The sequence below is a fragment of the Thamnophis sirtalis genome, unplaced genomic scaffold (genome assembly GCF_051295495.1).
Source record: "Thamnophis sirtalis isolate CommonGarterSnake01/CBP01778 unplaced genomic scaffold, rThaSir2_p1.2 scaffold_15, whole genome shotgun sequence".
In the NCBI taxonomy this organism is placed as follows: domain Eukaryota; kingdom Metazoa; phylum Chordata; class Lepidosauria; order Squamata; family Natricidae; genus Thamnophis; species Thamnophis sirtalis.
Genome location: NW_028261395.1, coordinates 38,059,966 through 38,083,083, shown reverse-complemented (window position 1 = coordinate 38,083,083; position 23,118 = coordinate 38,059,966). Strand labels below are relative to the sequence as shown.

General features: G+C 47.5%; 1 protein-coding gene across 2 annotated transcripts in view; it reads left to right on the top strand.

Moving 5' to 3' along the window:
* Nucleotides 1–10,338: 10,338 nt before the first annotated feature.
* The window catches only part of IGSF21 (immunoglobin superfamily member 21), a 161,065-nt gene continuing 148,285 nt past the window's right edge, over nt 10,339–23,118 (top strand). For both annotated transcript variants that reach the window (XM_087702191.1, XM_087702190.1), the window contains exon 1: nt 10,339–10,765. In XM_087702191.1, coding sequence (XP_087558317.1) covers nt 10,699–10,765 — 67 coding nt within the window. In that variant the 5' untranslated portion in view covers nt 10,339–10,698. The remainder of the gene's footprint in view (nt 10,766–23,118) is intronic.

Sequence of the window (23,118 nt, the reverse complement as noted above, 5' to 3'; positions counted from 1 at the left end):
TGTTCTTCTGCCTCGTTGTTGTCAGATTCCCGAGGCTCCAGAGGCAGCAAATAACTACCAGATGGCCTTGGCCCCCTCTCTCCCTCCAACGCAGAGCCCTCGTCCGAGCCTTCCCCAGACTCTAGGACTGGCCCATCTTCCTCCTCAACTTCCTCACTGTCCAAATATGCGGCCAGCTCTGCTAGTGGCTTGTGGGCCACAGCAGGTGTTTCCTTTTGATACAGGTGTAGGATTCTGCCGGTTCGGACCGGTTTGGGTAAACTGTTGGCTCCGACAATCAGCTGGGAGCGAACCGGTTCGCTCCGACAAGCAAGTGGGCCTGCCCGCCCACGCCTGTGCTTTACTTACCTATATCTTCTCAGCTGAGTCACTTGCCAGCTGTTTTCCTCCACAGCAGTAATGCGAAAGGCAAATTTTCTCCAAACTGCGCATACTGATTACCCAAACTGGTAGGATCCCACCACTGTTTTCGAGGGGGATGGCTTTGTGCCAACTGCCCTCTGGGACAAATTCTTGTGAAGCAGAAAATGGGTTAAATTCAATTACCGGAAGAGCCCAGGGAAAACGCATCCTGCTTTGGAGAAAGTTTGAGATGTTATCCATGTCAGCTTTCAATTTTTCCAAATCCTTGCGGCAGTGAGTTCCATAGTTTAAACTCTGGACTATGCAAATAGGCCTCTCGTAGTCTGTTTTGCAGCCAAATTACGCATGACTTCGATTTCTATCAAGCTGTCAGGAATTTGTTTCAGCCAGAAACACGATTCTGCCATAATTTTCTTTAACAAGATTTGTTGAAGAGGAATGGAACAAGGTTCCAGACATCTCAACAACTGGTTTTCTTTCACTTTGGAACCCGGTTTATATTACAACTTATGGCAGAGGGTTTCCCCCCCCCACTAGGAAGCTGTTGGTTTTACTCAAGGCTGTGGAACGGGACAAATATTTCCCTACCGATCTCTGAATCTCTCAGTCTCTGAGAAAACACCAACATGGCACAACCTTTACGAAAGAGGAAGAAAAGCCAATGCATCTTCATTCACGGTTTCTTCAGGTGGCCAACTGTGCAAAGAAGAGCAGAACATTCAACGAGACCTGCTGACTAATGCAGAGGAAGTCATAAACAGCGTTCTGTGTCACTCTGAAGCTTGCCTATTCACCAGGCAGCATCTTCCAAAAAAAAAACCTCCTTCCAGTCTGCCATCTGATCCCTCTCGAGCTGTTTCTGCAGCATTTCCAGGGCGCGAATCTCTACAACGCGGGAGTATTTTTGTCCCCTTCTTCTTCGCTGTATAATCTATGTCATCGGAGCTTAAATAATGGTCTAAAAAAGACTTTGTTTATCAGGCAGATTCCCGCAGAATCATAAAAGCATTAATAACTTCATGTGTTTTTGAACAAGCTGGCGCATTAGCGTCTCTTTAAAGGACGGCGTGACTTTCGAAGGGGAGAAAACCTTCCCGTGCTTTTTCACGTCCTTAAAATCTGTGCCAGTTCTGAAGTCAAGGGTGGCATTTTGATTCCCTTCTCTTGCCTTCCTCCTTGTATGGAGATTTCTGACTTTTCGAGCCATTCGCCCGCCCTGTCTCCACCGCCTACCCTTTTCCTGGCATAAATAAACTTGTGAGTGATGGGAAAATTCAGAGTGAGAACTGGATGACGAGAGCAAAGCAATCATGGTGGGAAAGTGTCCATTTTGTTCTCAAGAAAATGGCCGAGATATAATATCGATTGATTTGTGATCTGGTGTGGGTGTGCCCGAGTGGAGAAGGGAGAGGAAGGAAGGAAGGGAGTAAGAGAAATTGAAGCTGGCATGTGGGTCAGTGCAGGGTGGGGAAAATGGGATCTTTTGATGGAGGAGTGGGATGCGGTGGCTCAGGGGCTAAGATGCTGAGCTTATCGATCAAAAGGTTGGCGGTTCAGCGGTTCGAATCCCTAGCGCCACGTAACGGAGTGAACTCCCGTGACTTGTCCCAGCTTCTGCCAACCTAGCAGTTCGAAAGCATGTAAAAATGCAAGTAGAAAAATAGGGAGCACCTTTGGTGGGAAGAGAACAGCGTTCCGTGCGCCTTTGGCGTTGAGTCGTGCCGGCTACATGACCACGGAGACGTCTTCGGACAGTGCTGGCTCTTCAGGCTTTGAAACGGAGATGAGCACCGCCCCCTAGAGGCGGGAACGACTAGCACATATGTGCGAGGGGAACCTTTACCTTTAGTGGAGGAAGAGGGGTCAGTTACACTGCCCAAAAAGAGGTTTTGCCAGACATATATGGATAATGATTCTGTTGTAGAACGTGGGCTGGGAAAGGGAACTTATTACATGCGTGTGTGGTGTGTCCTTAAAAAAAGAAAACAGAACCAAAAGGTGTCGTTGTGCAGGGGTTTGAACTGTTGTGTTCGGCAGCCTTGTGCAGAATACACAAACTGAGAACAGCTGCTAAGCGTGGAAATTTAAAACTGACTCAGAGTGGGGAGTCAGAAGTGCTCACAAAGCCCATCAGGCAGAATCAACAGACTGGGGTCCTTTCTTGTCCTCCAGCAATACCATCTCTTAGCGGTATTGGATCTGGGTGGGAGACCACCAGGCGATTCCAGAGCTTATAAGTAGGCTGGGAAGTGTGAAGAATATCTTGGCGGGGGGGGGGAGGAAACCAAGCAAATGACTTTTATAAATTGCTGGACCAGGCCTGCAGCTGATTTGTCGTTTGGGGGGGGGGGTTCTAAGCTGTAATGAGGACTAGTGTCATGGATCCAGTTTCTTTCTAAAAAGTCCTTGTTTTTTGCTTCTATAACAACTTGAAAGGTTTTTTCCCCTCCTATTTTTCCCTAATTGCCTCAATTCAGGGGCCACTCGTACTATGCAAAAGAACTTGGGTGATTACATCCTGTGTCTTTCCTGCCTGCCTGCCTATACAGAGAGAGAGACAGAGACAGAAAGAGAAAGAGAGAGATTTAGAGAGAGAGAGAAAGAGACAGAGAAAGAAAGACACACACACACACACACACACACAAAGAGAGAAAAAGAGAGAGACAGAGAGAGACAGAGACAAAGAGAGGAAAGAGAGAGATGGAGAGAGAGAGAAAGAGAGAGAGGGAGAGGGAGAGGGACAGAGAGAGAGTACAGCAAATGGAAAAATCTCTCCACGCAGAGCGAAAATGGCAAAGATGGAATAGGTGGGATTTAAATTCCTGCCAATTTGCAAAACCAGTGCCCCGGGACGCTGCAGACAATGCTTAGATTGAGCTGGGTAATTTTTTATCACAGTTAATAACTGTGAGCTTGGCAGGCCTAAAAGGATGGGGAGAGGAATGAAGCAGGGGAGAACAGACAAACTCCCCCCTTCCCAGTACCGTAGCAGGTTTAGGAGGTGGGGGGTGTCTGGGTTAAGAGCTTTCATTTTGCAAAACTTCGCTTCCATCCCCCCCGAATAGGGAACTCACTAGATAAAAGGACTTTTAACAGATTAACAGAGTTGGAAGGGACCTTAGAGGTCATCTAGTCCAACCCCCCCCCACTCAAGCAGGAGACCCTATACCATTTCTGACAAATGGCAGTCCAGTCTCTTCTTGAAAATCTCAAGCGATGAAGCCCCCACAACTTCCGAAGGCAACTTCTGTTCCATGGGGTTGATTGTTCTCACTGTCAGAAAATTCCTCCTTATTTCTAGGTTGAATCTCTCCATGATCAGTTTCCATCCATTATTCCTTCTCTGGCCTTCAGGTGCTTTGGAAAATAGATTGACCCCTTCCTCTCTGTGGCAGCCCCTCACATACTGGAAGACTGCTATCCTGTCTCCCCTGGTCCTTCTCTTCACTAGACCAGCCATGCCCAGTTCCTGCAACTGTTCATCGTATGTTTTAGTCTCCAGTCCCTTCATCATCTTTGTTGCTCTTCTCTGCATTCTTTCTAGAGTCTCAACATATTTTTTTATAGAGTGGTGACCAAAGCTGCATGCAGTACCCTAGGTGTGGCCTTACTGAGGCTTTATAGAGTGGTATTAGTACTTCCCTTGATCTTGATTCTATCCCTCTGTTAATGCAACTTGGGATTGCATTGGCTTTTTTGGCTGCTGGCGCACACTGCTGGCTCATATTTAACTGGTTGTCTACTAAGACTCCAAGATCCCTCTCACAGTCCACCTTAGTGCCACCTGGAAGAGTCAAAAAGAAGAATTTTGAAATCTTCCAAGTCCTCTTATGGTCTGAATGGAGCAAGGAAGGATATTTTCAACCCAAACCCAATCAGCAAAGAAGAATAGTCTTTGGGTGAACGGCTCCATGTAACTTGGTCTCTAGGATGGATGCATTTTCGAAGAAAACCCACAATCACACTTTTTTTTAATTGACAATAATGTTGACAAGTTGCATATGGGACCCAATTTTGGAAGGAAAGATAAGACCAGTGACTGGCGCATCACTTTGCAGTAAGACAGCTTCTTAAGCGTTCCTCAATTTTTTAATAAAATCACCATGAAATAAACCCCAAGACATGATAGGCAGAATAATTTACAACATCAAGAAGGAGGAGGAAGGAGGAGAAGGAGGAGGAGGAGGAGGAGGAGGAGGAGGAGAAGAAGAAGAAGAAGAAGAAGAAGAAGAAGAAGAAGAAGAAGAAGAAGAAGAAGAAGAAGAAGAAGAAGAAAGAAATAGTAGTAGTAGTAGTTAGGCCTTGAAATGTTTTACCACTTCAACTGTTACGTTTTACTACAAGTCTGCGGTCACAGAAATGGTTGTTCTCGTTTCCCCTTTCCTCTTAAAATTTTTGAGTCAGCCATCTCTTGTGGTGGCCTTCTTTTAGATTTGCACATTGACTAGGCCAGTGCTCTTCAAGTTGTGTTGACACACCTACCCTATCCTTTGGATAAAGGGATTTGCAAATTCAACGACAACTTCAAAAACCAATGGTGTGGGCTACACCATTGGGGAAAGGTGGAGCAGAAGATCCAATGTTCACACAACCAAGTTCTCAAGATGGATTGGTGAAGAACCTTTTGGTTGACCTCATAGAGCTTCTTCATGGTCAGGTTGATGAGTAGGTACCATCCACTGTATTAGCTAATGTTTCAGAAAGATTAAAAGGTAAAGGTAAAAAGGTTCCCCTCGCACATATGTACTAGTTATTCCCGGCTCTAGAGGGCGCAGCTCATCTCCATTTCAAAGCCGAAGAACCAACGCTGTCCGAAGATGTCTCCATGGTCATGTGGCTTGCATGACTCAACGCCGAAGGCGCACCGAACACTGTTCCCTCCCCACCAAAGGTGGTCCCTATTTGTCTACTTGCATTTTTTACATGCTTTCGAACTTCTAGGTTGGCAGAAGCTGGGACAAGTCACAGGAGCTCACTCTGTTATGCGGCGCTAGGGATTCGAACCGCTGAACCGCCGACTTTTCTGATCGACAAGCTCAGCGTCTTAGCTACTGAGCCACCGTGTCCCTTCAGAAAGATCATTCCCCCATAATTTCCCTCTTTTTTTTTCTTAACTGAAGGCTTCCCTCTCTCCACTCCAACCAAAACCAAAATCATCATGTTTCCCCCCCCCACTCAATAAACCTTGAATTAATTGGTTTATTCCCAAAGTCTCTCGCATGCACCTCGTACAGACTCTGGAGCGAAGAACAAAAGGATTTTGTAGGAAAATTATAATATCTGCAGCCAAATAAACAAGAATGTCATTATTGCATGTGCCCTTTGATGGCTTCATCCAGAATTGAAGCAGCGCTGTTGGTGGAGATTTAAGAAGGGGAGGGGGGGGTGGAAATTAGATAAACCTATCTTGTGCAAAAACAATGCTGGACACTAATTGGTTTTATTGCCTTCTTTCTTTTCTTCCTCTTCAGAACTCTGAAATATAGTTTGTGGGGAGTTTGTAGATTAGTGCCATTGAAAATCATTTTTTTTCCTTTTAAAAGAAGAGGGAGACAAAGGAATTGGATTTTCAATCTGTTTCAGGAAGGGCAAGGGACTAGAGTTCGCATGGGTTAAAAAGAGGTTGGTCAAGAGACTTCAAGTATATGTAATTATTGTTGTTCTTTTTGTTGTTGTTGGTTAATCTTCAATTTTATTCCAGCTAGGACTGGTAAAACAACAGTTCAAGTCCTAATCATCATCATTGCTTCTCCTCCTCCTCCTCCTCCTCCTCCTCCCCCTCCTCCTCCCCCTCCTCCTCCCCCCTCTCCTCCTCCTCTCCTCCTCCTTCTTGTCCTTCTTCTTCCTCTTTTTCTCCTTGTCCTTCATCATCATCATCATCTTCTTCTTCCTCCACCTCCTTATTCTCATTATATTTGTTGTTGCTGTTAATTATTATCTCTCCTTTTCATGTACAATTTGGTGGATAAAGGAGCTGTCCGAATCCCTCTTGGCCCATTTGAATATATTTTTATTTACTTTTTTCATTTATATGGCCCTTTCCAGAGAGGTTAGCCAAAAACCAGACCGGTAAAACTCATTCTACAATAAAAGGACACAAATCCTCTCCCGGTGGTTTATTAAAGACTCGGATGAGTGTTTAGAAAACATCCCCCCCAAAAAATTGGATATGCAAATTTCACAATTGCTGGGGAGATAGCCAACACTTCAGAGGGAGGATGGCACCAGGAGGATCTGGGCAAGCTGGAATAAAAAATGTGCAGTGATCATTAAAATCAATTTCAAATTTAGACAGATGCCAAGTTCATAGGAAGAGAGGATGAAAGGGAGCCTGTTGGGCAGGGTGTCACATGAAAACGATTGGGGTGTCTGGACAGATCAAAGGCTGAAGGGACGCCAGCCCTGTGATGCAGCAGCAAACGGAGCAAATCCAATCCTTGACTGCCTCAACAGGATATGGGGTTCAAGAGGCCGAATTACTTTTCTCTCTTTTTTGTCGATTCGATCGTGTCTAGAATATGAGTCCCATTCTGGCCACTGTGTGACAGGGAGGATAATTGACAGATATGGAAAATGTTCCTTGGAGAACAACTGATAATAAAAATGTCAGGGTTCAAAATAACACCCCCAAACGAAAGAAGGCTCCGGGGCTAGGCATTCCTCAAAGATCCATTTTATTAAGTAAAGGTTCCCCTCGCACCTATGTGCTAGTCATTCCCGACTCTAGGGGGCAGTGCTCATCTCTGTTTCAAAGCCGAAGAGCCAGCGCTGTCCGAAGACGTCTCTGTGGTCCTGTGGCTGGCATGACTCAACACCGAGGCGCACGGAACACTGTTATCTTTCCACCAAAGGTAGTTCCTATTTTTCTACTTGCATTTTTTACATGCTTTCGAACTGCTAGGTTGGCAGAAGCTGGGACAAGTCACGGGAGCTCCCTCCATTATGCGGTGCTAGGGATTCGAACCACTGAACTGCCAACCTTTCTGATCGACAAGCTCAGCATCTTAGCCACTGAGCCACTGCATCCCTCCATTTTATTAGAGATGTCATATTGGCACATCTGGGAAAGCCCGAATCGGAAATCTTCCAGGTGTTCCCCATCCAAAAGAAAGTCCAAGTCCTTGCCTAGCACCCACAGGTCCATCACATGGTCCCACCAATGCACTGTGCTAGCTGGAGACATCCCCCAGTCACATCCCTCCAGGTGCAGGGCAGTGTGGCCTTGACTCTCTGAGAAAGGAATGTTATTTTGACTACATATCTCCCCAGCTCCATACAATCCCCACTCCCTCCCAGATTCCCACAGCACTAAATGTGGCAGGCCAGTTGTACTAGGCAAAAGCACTTGGGTGATTAAATCCTGTGTCTTGCCTGGAGAGAGAGGGGGGGAGAGAAGGAAAGAGAGAGAGATGGAGAAAGAGAAAAGAGAGGGAGAAAGAGAGACACACACAGAGAGAGAGACAAAGAGAGAAGGAGAGAGAGATTTATAGAGAGAGAAAAAGACAGAAAGAGAGAGAGACACACACAAAGGAGGCAGACAGGGAGAGAGACAAAGAGGAGAGAGAGAGATTTAGAGAGAGAAAAAGACAGAAAGAGACACACACAAAGAGAGAGAGACAAAGAGGAGAGAGATTTAGAGAGAGAGAAAAAGAGACAGAAAGAGAGAGACACACAAAGAGAGAGACAGAGACAGGGAGAGAGACAAAGAGAGGAAAGAGACAGAGATGGAGACAGAGATCCAGATCCAAGGCCCATTTGGCTTCCAGATCTGACAAAGGTTCCTGCGAGCAAGAAAAATCCGTGGCACGACAAAACCGCGGTCCACTAAAAGCGCGCCCGATTAAAGCGCGTCGCTGACATCATCAGCAGCGCGACAAATACGACCGCGGAGAAAAAAGGGCGCTTTAAAAAGCGCTTTTAAAGCAAGCCGATTCACGTAAAGGTAAGGGTTAGGTTTAGGGTTAGGGTTAGGTTAAGGGTTAGGTTTAGGTTTAGGGTTACGTTAAGCGTTAGGGTTAGGTTTAGCGTTAGGTTAAGGGTTAGGGTTAGGGTTAGGGTTAGGGTTAGGGGTTAGGTTTAGGTTTACGCATTAATTTCAGCTTTACCGCTCACAGCGTGCTTTTTTCGTCGCGCTGTGATGACGTCAGGTACGCGGTTTTGTCGAGCGCGCTTTAGTCCACCGCGGTTTTGTGGTGGAACTGAAAAATCAAGGACCAGTTGGAGTTGTGTGGTATGATCAGCCTGAAGATGGGAGCGATGTCCAGTTTTGGGCATCACAGTTCAAAAAAGATGCCGTTTCAGAAAAGGGTGAACCGAAATGGTGACGCCCAGAGGCCAATCTCTAGAAGGAACTTCGTCAACTACCAAGAACGCACTGGCCTTCATTGACAGGGAAATCCCTTCTAGCACTGATGATGTTACCTAGTTGGGTCATGTGGGAGCTTCATCCCTGAGGCTTTCAAGAAGAGACTGGGCCGCTGTCTATCAGAAATGGTCCAGGGTCTCCTGTGTGGGTGGGGTTGGACCAGATGACCTACAAGGTCCCTTCCAACTCTCTTCGTCTGCATCTGTATCCGTCTTCAAAGAAAAGCCAGAAAGTTCAGTTGCCTCTGGAAAAAGCACCTTTGGGACAGACTAAATTTGCTCACAAATAGAAATTGGGTTGGTTGGCTTTGAGTTTTGAGGGTCCATATTTGGGAAGATCCGAGTGGGGAGGGGTGTCTTTTGCAGTCAAACCCTTCCTTGGTCATTCCAAGCACAGATTGATCCCTGCCAGATTCAAGGCTGGCGTTTCCATTTTATCTCCAGTGGGGAGCATGGCCCAAGCCAAGCATGATGGGAGCCGTAGTCTTTTAAAAAAAAATGTTTTTATGAAACAGTTTTTTTCTATTTTTTAAAACACAAACATCATCTTTGCAACATTTCCACATTGGTAGGCATCCATTATACTCTTTTTATCCATACATGTATACCTTTATATCTATATCTATATTAATATATACCTATTTTTACACATTTCATCTACTAATTTATACTTATATTTCTTCTATACACATTACTCTTCCAATATACTTATTTCTATACATCTTACATCATTCTATGTACATATATTCCCCTTATAACTATTATTCTGTACTATTTTACATACAATATGTCTTACATTCCCCCCCCCTCTTATTAATTATTCAGTTTTATGATTGTTTTCTAATTTCTTAATCTTTTTTCCTTTAATGCGAAAGATGCAAAGAGGGAGCTGTAATCTTAAGACCTCTGACTGGTACACCGTTTACAACCTCGGCTATCTCTTGTCTTCTCTCTAATTTTTTTTGTACTATCCCCATTCTGCAGATGGAAAGACTGAGGGCAGGCAGGTTTCCCTTCCCCCCCCCCAATCTCTCCACTGAAGCTGTCTTAATGAGGTTGTTAGACACCCCCCCCCCTTCACCTGGAAAGGGACCAAGTGGGGTTTTAGAAGTGGAATCCTGCAAATGTGGTCCTCTTGATTTCTCCCTGCCTGGGGTGGGGAAAAAAATTGGATGATTATCAGGATACAAGCAGCAGCAATGTGGATGATGAAAATAATAATAATAATAATGGTAATGATAACGATGCTTGTTAAGGATGTTGCTTCTCTTCCGTGGAGAGGGGGGGTTCAGCTGCAGAAGGGTTAAGAGTGTGTGTGTGTGTGTGTGTGTGTGTGAGAGAGAGAGAGAGAGAGAGAGAGAGAGAGAGAGAGAGAGAGCATAAGAGGGGAACTGTGCTCTCCCAGCCTCCCTCCCTCTCTTTCTCCCTTTTCTGCAATAAATCCAGCTTAAAGGACGACAGCAGAAGAGCCTCCGAAGGATTAACGAAGTCTGTATAATACAGACGCCGGCACCAAAGCAGAAGCGGGAGGAAGGGGAATGGGGGGGGGGGGGTGTTGAATAAAATAAAATAAAGAGGCAGGCGACGGAGGGGGAGGAGGAGGAGGAGGAGTTGAAGGCTTGCATCCCAAACTCCAACCTGACTCTTCCATTCGGGGAGGACGCCGAGAAGCACCACAATCTCATCCTCGCCCGTCTGTCTGTCTGTCTGTCTGCTGGGTACCGCTGGCAGCATCTTCCTCTTCCAGCCTTCTCTCTCTCTCTCTCTCTCTCTTCCTCTGTGGTCCTCTTCAGTTTTCACTCCTCCTCCTCCTGCTCCGCCGGGCGCCCAGCGATGGATGCCACCCGCCCCAGACGCTTCCGTGCCCCTTTCCTGCCTCTGCTCCCCTCCGGAGCCTCCTCGCCGAATGGGAGACTGGCGTCCTTTTGAACCAGATGGCGTTTAGATTTCTGGAGGGGGAAGAGGAGCACGATGTTGAGCCTGCTTCTGCTGCCGCTTTGCTTGCTATTCAGCAAACTCCTCGATTATGCCGCCTTGGGTAAGTGGGGAGACCTTGCCGGGGGTGGGGTGGAAGGGAAAGCAAGAGGTGGTGGGGGGGCTGCTTCTCCCATCCACCCTTACCTCCTCCCCACCCCCCAGGGAAGGAGATGGACCAAAATACTCGGCTCCGTGGTGCAGGGGTATTGGCAGAGCTCCCCAGCGGATGGAGCAAAAGGGGGGGGGGTGTTGGAAGAGAAATTTCCTGAACTCGTGCCAACTTTGCATCCTCCGCTTTGGGGGTTCGAGGGTGCCAAACCTGCCCTTCCTTCCCAAGCCTCCCGCTTCCCACCCCACCCCCCCACCCTTCTGGGCTACAAACTGGAGTTTGCCAAAAGAGTCAGGGACGAGAAGGGTGCTTTTTTTGGGGGGGGGAAGCTGGGGTCCTCTGTTCCGCGCCATCCTTCGCCTTCTTCCTTTCCGTTGCCAAGACCATCGGTGCTCCCTTTCCTTAGCTCCCTCTTTATTCCTCGAAGGTAGGAAGAATCGTCGTAAATTAACAGCGATCCTGGGGGGAAAGGCACTTCGCTTTTGAACTCGACACCCGTCTCAATCAATCCTCATTGTTGGATCGGTGTTGAGCCGGGCTGGATTGGCGGGGCGGGGGCGGGAGAGAGAGTGGGTTGCTTGCTTTGGAGACGTTGAGGTTTCCCCCCCCCCCCACAAAAAAAATGCAATTGAGTTGGTGCAGAAGCATCTGCGATGGGTTAGGAGGAGTGATTGCGGGGCGTAAATGGCCCCCAGGGACTGGCGTCCCAGTGTGGGTCGATGTGGACGCGTGTCTGTGCAGGGGGGGGGGGGGGCTAGCCTCACAGCAGGGATGACTAGCTAGTTGACTAATCCCTGCTGCATCTGGGGTGGGGAGAACCCCCCCCCAATTTTTCCCATCCTCAGCTGCTTAGCTATGCCCCCTGTCCTCCCCAGTCCCTTTCGCCCAGCTCCCTGGAGGGCATCAAACTGGACAATGGCTTATTAATTGGCCCTTCCCTCCCTCCCTGCCTAACCTGACTTCATTTCCATCACCCCACCCATTCATCCTGTGGGTGTGTGCTTGGCTTTCTAGTTTTTGGACCCAATGAACGGAGACCCAAGCTGGTTTCCTTTATCACACTGGCATCCAGAGGTTATATTAGGTCATGGGGTTAATCCTTGGTCTGGCAGATGTCGGCGGCGAGGAGAAAGTTTTTCCAGTTTTTATTTCCGACCCACCCTTTGGGGCAAGGTGCAAAGTGAGTTAACACATGGGGCTGGCTAAGACGGTGATATCTTGGGGTATTTTAAGCCCTTCCCATTGCTGTGTTTTTTGGGGTAAAACCTAGTTACGAATCAGATCGGAATCCCTCCCCCCCTCAATGGTGATTCAATCACGTTTGAGCTACAATTCTTGCTTTTCCAGTTGTTCGTATTTTGAGGGGTTCTTGGCTTGGAAGCGCTAGTTATCCCAAAACATTTCTCTCTCCCTGCCTTTTTTTTTTTTTTTTTTAAGAAATGCTCATTTTTTCCAGGTAGGTTTTGTGGAAAAGGTGGCTTTAGAAATTCACTCCTGTAATTTGAAAGAGACAAGCAGGTGAGGTTTGGTGGCAAAAGGTTTTTTTCCTGCATTGGAAGAAGGCGTGAGCTGGGAGTTCCTGTTAAGGGCTTTCCAGCACAATAATTTGGGAATGGTTTTTTTTTAATGGAAAGTCCGAAGTTGCAGATTTTCTTTTTCAGGTGAGCTGAAATTTTGGGTCAGCAACCTTTGACCTGAGTTGCGTGAAAAGATTTTTCCCAACATGGGTTAAGGAAGTTTCTTTAAGGGTAAGAACATGAGAGGATCATTATTTATGGCTTGCGGTCCAAAAAAATAATAATGACCCAGTTGTTTTATTTGATGTTATTTACAGAGGTGAAAAAAATGACAGGTACAGCTCCTTGAGAGCATGCAGCTTGGCTCATTGGCTTGAGTTACCTAGATGTATGAACTAGATCGAGATTGTATTTATTTATTTATTTTGCTGGGCTGGCCCATACTGATTCTTTAGGCATGGAGGGGCATTCAGTAGCTAGGTTATGTTATCCCCCCTCCCCAACTCGTAAACGTTTGAATTGAGATGCACTTGGTTTGTAAAAAGCCCGGGAATTCCTTTTTGCCCTACCTTGAGCATTTGTTTAAAGGACAATTTTGTCAAAGTTAGCTAAACAGAGGAAAGGCAGCAGGACAAATCGGATGGGACGTTTACTCTCTGGTGTTTCAAGACGGATTTAAAAATGATTTTAACAGAACGTGAAGGATGTGGAGATTTTGAATCGGGTGGAGATTCCTTGTTCGGCCAGCAGAGGGTGCTGCTGGGTGCGTTTCCCCAGCCATCCTGGTCTATTAACAGACTTTGGTTAAGCAATCACAGTTCAGACAGGAAAACTGCCCCCATCCGCTCAGATGCAAGCCTTCCTCCCTTCCTCTTCCTCTTCTCCCTGGGTTATGCATTGTTCCCTGCAAGAGAAAGAAAGCCTGTTCAAAGATGGGGAGAAAAGCTTTTGAATAATGGAGGCATCACCAAAGGTGGGCTGCTTTTTGAAGTGGCTGGCAGGCAGTAAAAATTTAATGGGCTGGAAACTCTCTTCTTTCATGCTCAGCTGCCCGTGGCCGTGGTCTGCCTCGTGTCAATATGCGAAGGGTCAAAAAAAAACCCGTCTGTAAATTTCCAGCGAATGTGACACCCAGCATGTACTGAGAATCTGGGAATCGATTTTTGCTTTTTGCCTATCTGGAAATACCTTTGCAATCCTGGATTCTCTTGGTGGGGAACCATTGGATTTATTTCTCTGGGAAGGCTTCTCATGCGTGCTTATTCCAGAGTAGAACCTCATCTTGTTGGGCTTTGACTCTCTGGGAAGGCTGGACCCGATGACGACCTTAAACAGGACACATCCTTCACTCCTCCTCGGGATTTGTACACTACTCAGAATTGTAAATTTAACTTTTGGGGGTAACATGCCCTTCTGTGGCCAGGAATGACAGCTGAACGTTTTCTTCGCTGACCGAACAATACATCCTTTGATGCCTTCTATCAGAGTTTGGAAAAAGTTATGTCTGAAGCCCTCAAGAATTACATACAAGTTAATACAAAGTCATTTCTTGTATCAAGATACTATTTCTAAAAGACATTATAATTTGAGTGAATGGCACCAAATTTGCACGAAACGGCGAAGAAGTGAAGGAAAGGTGGATGTGAAAATTAATTGGATTCAACTGGGGGCTGCAGATAAGGGGAAAAATGCAGAAAATCCCCCCAAATTTCTCTTTGGGAGAATCAACCAGATATTGGTTGCCAGTGGTGTTTTGCTACCCTTCCTCACTTCCTCCCTTCTCCTTCCCTTTCTCCCCTTCTTTGTCCTCCCCTTTCCTTTCTTCCATCCATCTATCCATCCATCCATCCATCTTGGAGGACCTTGGAGAACATCACAGAACTGTGTATGGCAGAGATATCTTGTCTGGCCTTTCTTCATCTTCTCCTCTTGGAAAGTAAAATAACTTCAGATTATCTCTTCTCCACCGGACTTCTTCAGCGTTCTTGCAATTTTGGTGATGGTGCTTCTGGTGCTTCGTGCTTTAGTTTGTCTAGTCTGCTTTGGAGTGATGCCTCCAGAAACCCACGTTCCTCAGGTGTTTGGAAGCAGAGCTGCGACATCTCGCGGGAGAGGAGAAGCTGGCAAGAGTCTGAAGTTCATGTTGACTCTGTTTTCTCCGGGTTTTGGTGACTGGTTTCTGTGTCTTCGCTCCTGCGAAGCCTTGGAGATGCTGCAGCTAATTTGGAGAAGGAAAAGGAAGGCCGGGGAAGGGGATGATCCATAAATGATTACTCAGTTGGTTCCAGTTCTCCTTGGTTGGCCAAACTTGTGGGGGGGAAGGGAAATTGTGGATGGTCTCTTCCTTCAACAACTTGTTGAGCCGAGGTGGCGCAGTGGTGGCACAGTGAGCCGAGGTGGCGCAGTGTTCAAATCCCACTAGGCTCAGGGTTGACTCAGCCTTCCATCCTTCTGAGGTGGGTAAAATGAGGACCCGGATTGTTGTTGGGGGCGATATGCTGACTCTGTAAACCGCTTAGAGAGGGCTGAAAGCCCTATGAAGCGGTATATAAGTCTAACTATTGCAGTGGTTAGGGTGCAGTACTGCAGGCCACTTCAGCTGACTGTTAGCTGCAGTTCAGCGGTTCTAATCTCACTGGCTCAGGGTTGACTCAGCCTTCCATCCTTCCGAGGTGGGTAAAATGAGGACCCAGATTGTGGGGGCGATATGCTGACTCTGTAAACCGCTTAGAGAGGGCTGAAAGCCCTATGAAGCGGTATATAAGTCTAACTGCTAACTGCTATTGCTATTGTAGTTCTCCAGGTGCTCTCATCTCATCAGCCCCAGCTGCCCAGCAGCAAAAGCTCCAGAGAAGTGGAGTTCAGAGTCTCTAGAACTGTGATGGCGAACCAATGGCATGTGTGTCACAGGTGCCACGCGGAGCCATTTATGTGGGCACATGAGGCATTGCCCTACCAGCTCCAGGGCACATGCATGCTCTGGCCAGCTGATTTCGGCCTTGATTTTCGGTCATTTTTTGGCGTCCAGAGGCTTCCTTGAAGTCCCCAGAGGGAGAAAAACGGCCCAACGGGCAACCCGGAAGTCGGAAAACGGGCCGTTTCTGGCTTTTGAAGGGCCTCTGGGGGGGTGGGGAGGCCTTTTTTGCCCTCCCCAGGCTCTCAGAAAGACCCTGGAGCCTGGGGAGAGTGAAAAATAGACTTTCTGGTCCAACCAGAAGTTGGCAAATGGGCTGTTTTAGGCCTCTGGGTGTGTGGGGGGTGGTGAAAGGCCTTTTTCACCCTCCCCAGGCTCCAGAGCCTTTCTAGGCAAAAAACGGGTTCACCGTGCCATCGCGTGCCAAAAGCAGGGGGAGCGCAGGGAGTCGCATGCGCAGGTGGCGGGCGCATAGAAATATGGGTGTGGGCACCAGCACGCATGCTTCCCTCCCACTTTTGGCATGCGGTGGCAAAAAGGTTAGCCATCACTCTCTAGAACAATGTTTTTCAACCTTGGCAACTTGAAGAAGGGTGGACTTCAACTCCCAGAAGTCTCCAGCCAGCTGTCAGCCCTGAAGCCATTTTTGGGAGCATCTTCAGGGCTGCCACAGCCAGGCCGGGTGGAGCTGGGGGAACATAAGGCGGAAGGTAGAGATAGCTGGGGGGGGGGGATGTGTAGCCAAAATAAAATTCTTTCCAGTGGCGGGTTTCAAAAATTTGGTGGGCTTCGCTTATTTTGTGGGAGTGGCTTGGCTGGTTATGTGACAGGTCGGGAGTGGCTTGGCGGTCATTTGACCGATGGGAATGGCTTGGTGGATTACGGGTGATGTGACTGGGTGGGAGTGGCTTGGGAGTGATGTGACAGGGTGGGAGTGGCTTGGCGGTCATGTGACCGGGTGGGAGTGGCTTGGTAGTGATGTGACAGGGTGGGAGTGGCTTGGTAGTCATGTGACAGGGCAGGAGTGGCTTGGCAGTCATGTGACCGGGTGGGAGTGGCTTATCAGTGATGTGACTGGGTGGGAGTGGTTTGGTGGCTTGGGCGTGATGTGACTGGGTGGGAATGGCTTGTTGGTCGTGTGACTGGGTGGGAGTGGCCAAGTCGATGTCACTGAATTCTTTGCCCCAATGAATGACCTACAAAAAGAAGATACACAAAAAGGAAATTTATTATTTCGTGCACTTGCTACTTAAATAAGAATAAAAGAAGTACACAAAGCAATAAAAGAGCTACACACTTACAGAAGAAAGATGAGTGTCCTTGCCTGTTTTCAACCGTGACGACCACCTTGCTCTAATGAATGACCTGCACAGAGAAGAGAGACAGAAAGGAAGTCTTTAATTGCATGCACTACAATAAGGATGAAAGGAGAAACAGAAAACAGAACAATTCTCAAAAGGCTGGAAACCATGGGAATCTTCCCCTTGTTCTCCTTCCTCCCAGGGAACTGGATCAGCAAGCAAGGGATTTTAGGGGGAGGATGAGAATCGCTGACACTGCACGGAATCTCCTTGCAACTTGTGGCTTGAAGGGATCTGCAAGGAGAGGATATATTTTTTAAAAATGAGATTTTTCTGAATGGATTTTTGACAGCTGCTGGCTGCGAAACACACCTGCCTGCTGGGTTGGGCAGGGTGCCTCCAGTTTTAGAGGATCGGGGTAGAGTGCATCCACATAAGGAGGTTTGATTTCCCCATTCAGTCTTAAAGAGTTTCTTTCCCTTCTCCTACATCCCATCGGTGCAGTGGAGAAGCCGAAAGTCACAAAAGTTTTAATTCTATGGACAGCATTGAGGGCACTGACCTTTAGAGTTTGCTGCGATGCCTCGAAATCCCCAGAGGACTAGAAACTTGCTTCCTTTGCTAAGAAGGGCCTGGAAGGCAGGAAAAAAAAACGCCAGGTGTGATTCTTGAGGCTGGGAAGCATCTCTAAAAGAAGATTTGCAACGCAGGAAGCAAGCAGCTTGCCCTGTAGAGCAGTGTGGGCCAACCTTGGCCACTTAAGAGTTGGCTGGACTTCAACTCCCAGAATTCCCCAGCCAGCTGTTTTGGGGGCTGTCCCTGGATCCCAGCAGCAGAAGGGGAGAAGGGTACCAAATCCAGTGGACGCTTTCATAAAGATGCATCCGTTTCAGCGAAGTCCTTCTCCATCAAGGAAGGGAAGACCCACCAACAACACATTATCCTACATACAAGCCCCATTATATGTCACAATTTGGGGATGGGGTGGGTGGGTTGTCACCTCTCCCATATCTGCTTGGGCGTCCATCCAAGGTGGCACCACCTGTTCCAAGAATGTCTCCTGAGGAATGTTTCTACAGCCCTGCCTGGGGAGAAACCAGGAACTTCTGCTCATAGATGGGAAGGTTGTTGTGGCCTGCCAGAGGCCAGCAGAGCTGGCAGAAGATTCGGACAACGAGGAGGTTGGGGAGGAACATGGACCAGTCCTGAAATCTGGGGAAGGCCCTGTGTGTCGGAGGCAGAGAGGGAGCCAGAGCCGTATGCCAGTTATCAGCTGCCTTCAGAGTCAGACATCAGTGAGGCAGAGGAACAACTGGAGCCTGTTCCCAGTGTGCGCATGTGCAGAGTTGCCAGACGAAGGGAACAGCTAAGGAACAGGGGTCGACTTGGGAGTAAGGCCACAGGTGGACGATGAATGGCCCCTCCCAGAGGAAATAAAAGAGGAGCGAAAGGGGAGTGGAGTTTGCAGGAGACAATTAGTTTGCTTCATTGGTTCGTGACTCTCTGAGGCTCCTTGCCAAGTTCTGCAGCTATCAGCCTGGCAGCTCTCCAAGCCAGATAAGGTCCGTGACTGTAAATCCTCCCTGGAAAGACTTTGCTGGATGTGAATGAGCAGAATTCACAATCAATTAATAAAAGGGTTTTTTTGTCTGGACAAGGAGTTTGTTTCATGCTCTTGGGAAGCCTCGGTCAGAACAAAGGTGAACGTGGAGATGTGTTTGCAGGTCAAAAGGTTTGCTTTGCAGAAGTTGTGAAGTTGGCAGTAATTGAGCTGCCCACGGACACAGAGGGAAACACAGCAGTGAGATGTGGGTGGTTTCTTGGTCAAATCGCCTGCTTCCTGGAGGTCGGGAAGTCTTCTCCTTACCCATAAAGCTCAGGCAAAAGTTGATGGACACTTTTGAGGTCTTTTGATAGCCCTACAATGACTGCTTCTCTGTCCTCTGGTGCATTTTTCCTTCCAGCTTATTGTTTTAGGCCAGTGTTTCTCAACCTTAGCGACTTTAAGTCCTGCGGACTTCAACTCCCAGAATCCCCCAGCCAGCGCAGGTGCGCTGGCTGGGGGATTCTGGGAGTTGAAGTCCGCAGGACTTAAAGTCGCCAAGGTTGAGAAACACTGTTTTAGGCTGAGGATTAATGAAGATTTAATTGATCAATCCATCAACCAGCCCAGGTAATTAATGCGTTCAGCATCCCTTTTGAAAATGGGTCAGTGGTCCGTCTACAGTGGCATGTAGATAGTCCTCATTTAGCGACCATAGTTGGGACTAACCAATTGGCCGGTCAGCGAATCGGTCACTAAGTTAAACTCTGACTGCGCTTATCGGCTTGGCTTGGCTCCACAGAAGTGGTTGGAAATGTTTTATCACCATCGTAAACTTTATTGCTTTTATATTCATGGCTTCTTGCCGTTGTAAGAATCTCTTGGGATAAGGAGAACAGGCGGCATTTAAATTTAGTAAACAGTTGCTAAACAAGTCAGTCGCTAAGCGAGAACCACCTGTATTTGAAAATCATTTGTTTGGCAAAATGTTAGCTTTGGAAGGCAGAGGAAGATTTAAATCTATATAATATATTAATTAATATATTAAATCTATCTATATATTAATATATGTTAATACCTATTTAATTCGAGCATGAATATTTATTTCTGCTGGTTTTTTTTTAGCTTTTAAGTCCCATCTCAGTGGAGGGTGGCATGGATGTTGGCAAGTAAATTTGGGCACGGTGGGCTTTTTGGGGGGTGGGTGGGGGTGATGGGGGTGACTTTCATATGATAATGCTGGTTATGCATCTTGCATTTTTTACTTTGTGTATGCCTGTGTATTTGATAGAAGCTGCCCTGGGAATCCCTGCTGGAAAGGAGGCCTAGACATAATAAATAAAGCGAATGCGTTGAGCCAGATGGGGGATTTGGTTTCCCCGCGAGGAGCCAAAACAGGGTGGTTTTTTTTTAGCATTGCAGAAAAGGAAAGGGGTGATTTTTTCCCTCTCTTCGTTCCCCAGCATGAGACTTGGGTGGTGCTCTGGGAAATGCAGATGCCAGATTTATAGTAGAGGAAAAATCTCCATGTCTTTTCTCTCCTCCCCCCACCCCCTGCCGCCTCCAATCACAGGGAAAAATAATCAAATTCTTTAGGGCTTTTTCAAAACATCTCCCTCCCTCTCTCTCCTCTCCCCTTCTCTCTCTCTCTCATCTCTCTCCTTCTCTCTCTCTCCCCTCCCTCTCTCTCATTTCTCTCTCCCCCTTCTCTCTCTCCCCCTTCTCTCTTACTCCCTCTACTTCCCTCCCCATTTCTCCCTCTCTTTCTCTCTCTCTCACTCCCTCTCTCTCTCATCTCTTTCATCCCTCCCCCTTCTCTTTCTCTCCCCCTCTCTCATTTCTCTCTCCCACTTCTCTCTCTCTCCCCCTTCTCTCTTCCTCCTTCTCCTTCCCTCTCCCCCTCTCTCTCTCTTTCTACTCCTTCTTTCTCTCCCTCCCTCCTCTCCCTCTCTCTCTCTCTCTCATCCCTTCCACTTCTCTCTCTCATCTCTCCTTCTCTCTCTCCCCCTCCCTCTCTCATTTCTCTCTCCACTTCTCTCTCTTCCCTTCTCTCTTCCTCCCTCACCTTCCCTCCCCATCTCTCCCTCTCTTTCTACTCCTTCTCTTTCTCCCTCCCTCTCTCTCTCATCCCTTCCCCTTCTCTCTCTCTCTCTCATCTCTCTCCCCCTTCTCTCTTCCTCCCTCCCTCTTCTTCCCTCTCCCATCTCTCCCTCTCTTTCTCTCCTTCTCTCTCTTTCCCTCCTCCCTCTCCCTTCCTCTCTCTCATCTCTCTCATCCCACCCCCTTCTCTCCTCTCTTTCCCCCTTCTCTCTTCCTCCCTCTCCTTCCCATCTCTCCCTCTTTTGCTCTCCTCTGTTTCTCTCCCCCCCTCTCTCATCTCTATCATCCCTCTCTCTCTCTTTCTCATCTCTCTCTTCCTCTCTCTCACACTCCTCTCTCCCTCCCCCACCCTTCCTCCTTCCGTCCCTCTCTCTCATCTCTATCTTTCTCATCTCTCTCTTTCTTGTTGACTTTCCCTTCTTTCCCCCTCCTCCCTCTCTCCACCCTTCTCTCTTTCTCATTTCTCTCTTCCTCCTTCTCTCTCTCTCTCTCCTCTTCTCTTTTTCTCCCCTTCTCTCTTTCCCCCTCCCTCCTTCCCCCTCCCATCACTCCATCTCTATTTCTCATATCTCTCTTCCTCTCCTCTCCTCTCTTTCCCTGTCTCCTCTCTCTCTCTGAAATAAATAAGAATGGGGAGCATATTTAACAGGCCCATATAGCTAATTGGGTGGGACACAGCAGATAGGGAAGCATTTCAGACAATCAGAGCATTCATGGCTTGTTCTCCTGGATGTACGGAAGAGAGTTTTATTCGCGGTTAAACTCCAGGAAGGGTGTTAGCAAAAAGAACAATGCACAGTTTGGCTGGGGGGGGGGAGAGGGGTGATGTCTCCTCAAATCAGGGGTTTGAGTTGCTCAGCTTCATTGCAGGACATGGAGGTGAAGGTGCTTGTTTTTGCAAGCATCCCTTCCTTTCTTGGCTAACTGAGAAAAAGAAAAAAAAGCAAGCTGCTAGTCCTCAAGGCAGAATACATGGTGGGAGGCAGGCATACTTTAGCATGGATTTATTTATTTGTTTGTTTGTTTGTTTATTTATTTATTTTTCAACCTGTAAGAATGAGGTGGCGGGGAGGCTCTGCTTTCCACCCCCCCAGTTGTGTCTCTGCGTGAGTTGCGTGCAGGGCCGGCCGGGGAGTCATTCGTAGTAGCAACGGGCGCCCCTTCCTTTTCCGAGGTTGCCGGAGAGGTGCGTGGGGGGCCTTAAAGGCTGCTTGTACAACAAGCAGCCCCTTTTCATCTCTCCCAGCCAAACTGCCAAGTGTGTTTCGGAGCTGCTACTATTACGGGTCCTCCTGGGACCACTGAATTAAAGGAAATATTTTACGATGCCATGCTTCGTTATGTTTTATTAAAAGCGGTGTGTCAGCTTTCCTTCCCACATTCATCATACAGGCCGTCTCCCTCTCTTCTCCTCCCCCCCGCCACCCCCCCCCCAGCCATGAGGGGCCTGTTTTTAAAGGAATGGCTGGTTGCCTGGGCTGGCTTGGAAGAAGCGAGACCCCAGACTCATCCATTTGTCAACCCTGTTCTTTGTACTTTGATTATTCAGCCACGACAAGGAAATTAAAAACAGCAGTATCTGAACAGTGTATTGTTCTTAGTGGGAGAATAATTAGGTTTAAGGCTGGGGTGTGTGAGGGGTGGGCTTCAGGTTGATGTGCATCCTCTATTTCAGTGCTGGTGACTGTGATTCTCCAGGGTCTTCCTCCCCCCCACTTTCCTCAATTTGATCAAAGGTGACTTATGCATTTTTCTGATAGGCCCACCCTCGTTTTATCCCAAAAAGCCAATGCAATCCTAAACTGCATTAACAGTTCCTAAACTGCAAAGTGATGCGCCAAACACTGGTCTCATCTTTCCTTCCAAAATTGGGTCCCATATGCAACTTGTCAACATTATTGTCAATAAAAAAAAGTGTGATTGTGGGTTTTCTTCGAAAATGCATCCATCCTAGAGACCAAGTTACATGGAGCCGTTCACCCAAAGACTATTCTTCTTTGCTGATTGGGTTTGGGTTGAAAATATCCTTCCTTGCTCCATTCAGACCATAAGAGGACTTGGAAGATTTCAAAATTCTTCTTTTTGACTCTTCCAGGTGGCACTAAGGTGGACTGTGAGAGGGATCTTGGAGTCTTAGTAAACAACCAGTTAAATATGAGCCAGCAGTGTGCGGCAGCAGCCAAAAAAGCCAATGCAATCCTAAATTGCATTAAGGACAGAATTGAGATCAAGGGAGGTGCTAATATCACTCTATAAAGCCCTAATAAGATTACACCTAGAGTACTGCATCCAGTTTTGGTCACCACACTATAAAAAAAGGATGTTGAGACGCTAGAAAAAGTGCAGAGAAGAGCAACCAAAACGATGAGGGGAGGGGAGGCTAAAACTGGGCCTGGCTAGTCTAGTGAAGAGAAGGATCAGGGGAGACAGGATAGGGGTCTTCCAATATTTGAGGGGCTGCCACAGAGAGGAGGGGGTCAGGCTATTCTCCAAAGCACCTGAAGGCCAGAGAAGGAATAATGGATGGAAACTATCCAAGGAGAGATTCAACCTAGAAATAAGGAAAAAATTTCTAACAGTGAGAGCAATCATCCCATGGGACAGAAGTTGCCTTCGGAAGTTGTGGGAGCTTCATCACTTGAGGCTTTCAAGAAGAAACTGGAATGCCATTTGTCCGAAACGGTGTAGGGTCTCCTGCTTGAGCAAGGGGGGGTTGGACTAGATGACCTACAAGGTCCCTTCCAACTCTGTTAATCTGTTAAATCACACAACAACCTTGCAAAGAGGCTTAGATCATTAGCCTGAGCCACTGGATGAGTGAAATACCTTTGAGAGTTACTCCTCATCTAATGACCACCACTGGTGCTGGCGTTTCCGTCATAAGTTGAGCCGGATCCCGTTTGCAACCCTTTTTGCCACAGCTGTCTTCA